At 50.3% G+C, this 894-nt stretch overlaps 1 protein-coding gene across 1 annotated transcript; it reads left to right on the top strand.

The window, feature by feature from the left end:
• Positions 1-71: 71 nt before the first annotated feature.
• On the top strand, positions 72-454 carry LOC108357269 (keratin, type I cytoskeletal 9-like; the record flags this gene model as incomplete). Its single annotated transcript, XM_017608358.1, has 1 exon — positions 72-454. A coding segment is annotated over one exon (383 nt), but the record flags the coding sequence as incomplete, so codon positions are not given.
• Between the last annotated feature and the right edge of the window lie 440 nt (positions 455-894).

The raw sequence follows: 894 nt of genomic DNA, 5'->3' as shown, positions 1-894 counted from the left end.
GGCAAAAGGAGGCGGCTCCAAAGATCCTGCTGCTGCTGGCTCAAAAGACCCTGCAAAAGGAGGCTCCAAAGATCCTGCTGGAGCCGGTTCAAAAGATCCGGCAAAAGGAGGAGGTTCTAAAGATCCTGCAACTGGTTCAAAAGATCCGGCCGCTAAAGGCTCTAAAGATGGCTCCAAGGATCCTGCGAAGGGTGGTTCAAAAGACGCCAAAGGCGGTGGATCAAAGGACGCCGGTGGAAAAGGAGCCGGATCAAAGGACGGCAAAGCTGATGGGTCAAAGGATCCAGCTGGCAAAGGCGGCTCTAAAGACGCTAAGGGCGGTTCAAAGGACGCCAAGGGCGGCGCCTCAAAAGATGCAAAGGGGGCGAGTGCCAAGGGCGGCGGCGCTTCAAAGGATCCGAAGGGCTCAAAGGCGGCAGGGTCAAAGGCGGGCAAGGATGCGCCTAAAGGCTAAAGTGATCATTCAGTTTTCATCATCACCATCACTGCAGCCACTGATATGATTTTGTCATGCAAATAAAGAGGGCATTTTACAATTCCAGGTAACAAAGCAGAGACTGAAGCACAACATAGTAGTGAGTTCAATGCACTCCATTACAAATTACATTTCTGTCGAAATGTTCAGAGAGCTGGCACAGTAATTGGCACAGTGCAACCAGTGCCTTCCACCGAATGAATCACACACAAAAGTGTCACCTGAATTACAGCAGCAACAACCACTTGCTGTGGCGCCCAGCCATTTTCATTGTGTTCTCTTGACCGTGAACAGTGCTGCTGCTGCTGCTTCCTCAATTCAATTCACTCGGGTGGTCGTCCTCTTCAAACTTGTTTACCCCTTCTTCTTCTTCTTCACTACCATCATCATCAATTGTGTTGCAAGTGTGTGCTGAAGTG

The sequence above is a fragment of the Rhagoletis zephyria genome, unplaced genomic scaffold (genome assembly GCF_001687245.7).
Source record: "Rhagoletis zephyria isolate East Lansing unplaced genomic scaffold, Rhagoletis_zephyria_1.1 Rzeph_scaffold_73647, whole genome shotgun sequence".
NCBI classification, from domain to species: domain Eukaryota; kingdom Metazoa; phylum Arthropoda; class Insecta; order Diptera; family Tephritidae; genus Rhagoletis; species Rhagoletis zephyria.
This window is presented reverse-complemented; position numbering and strand designations above follow the sequence as displayed.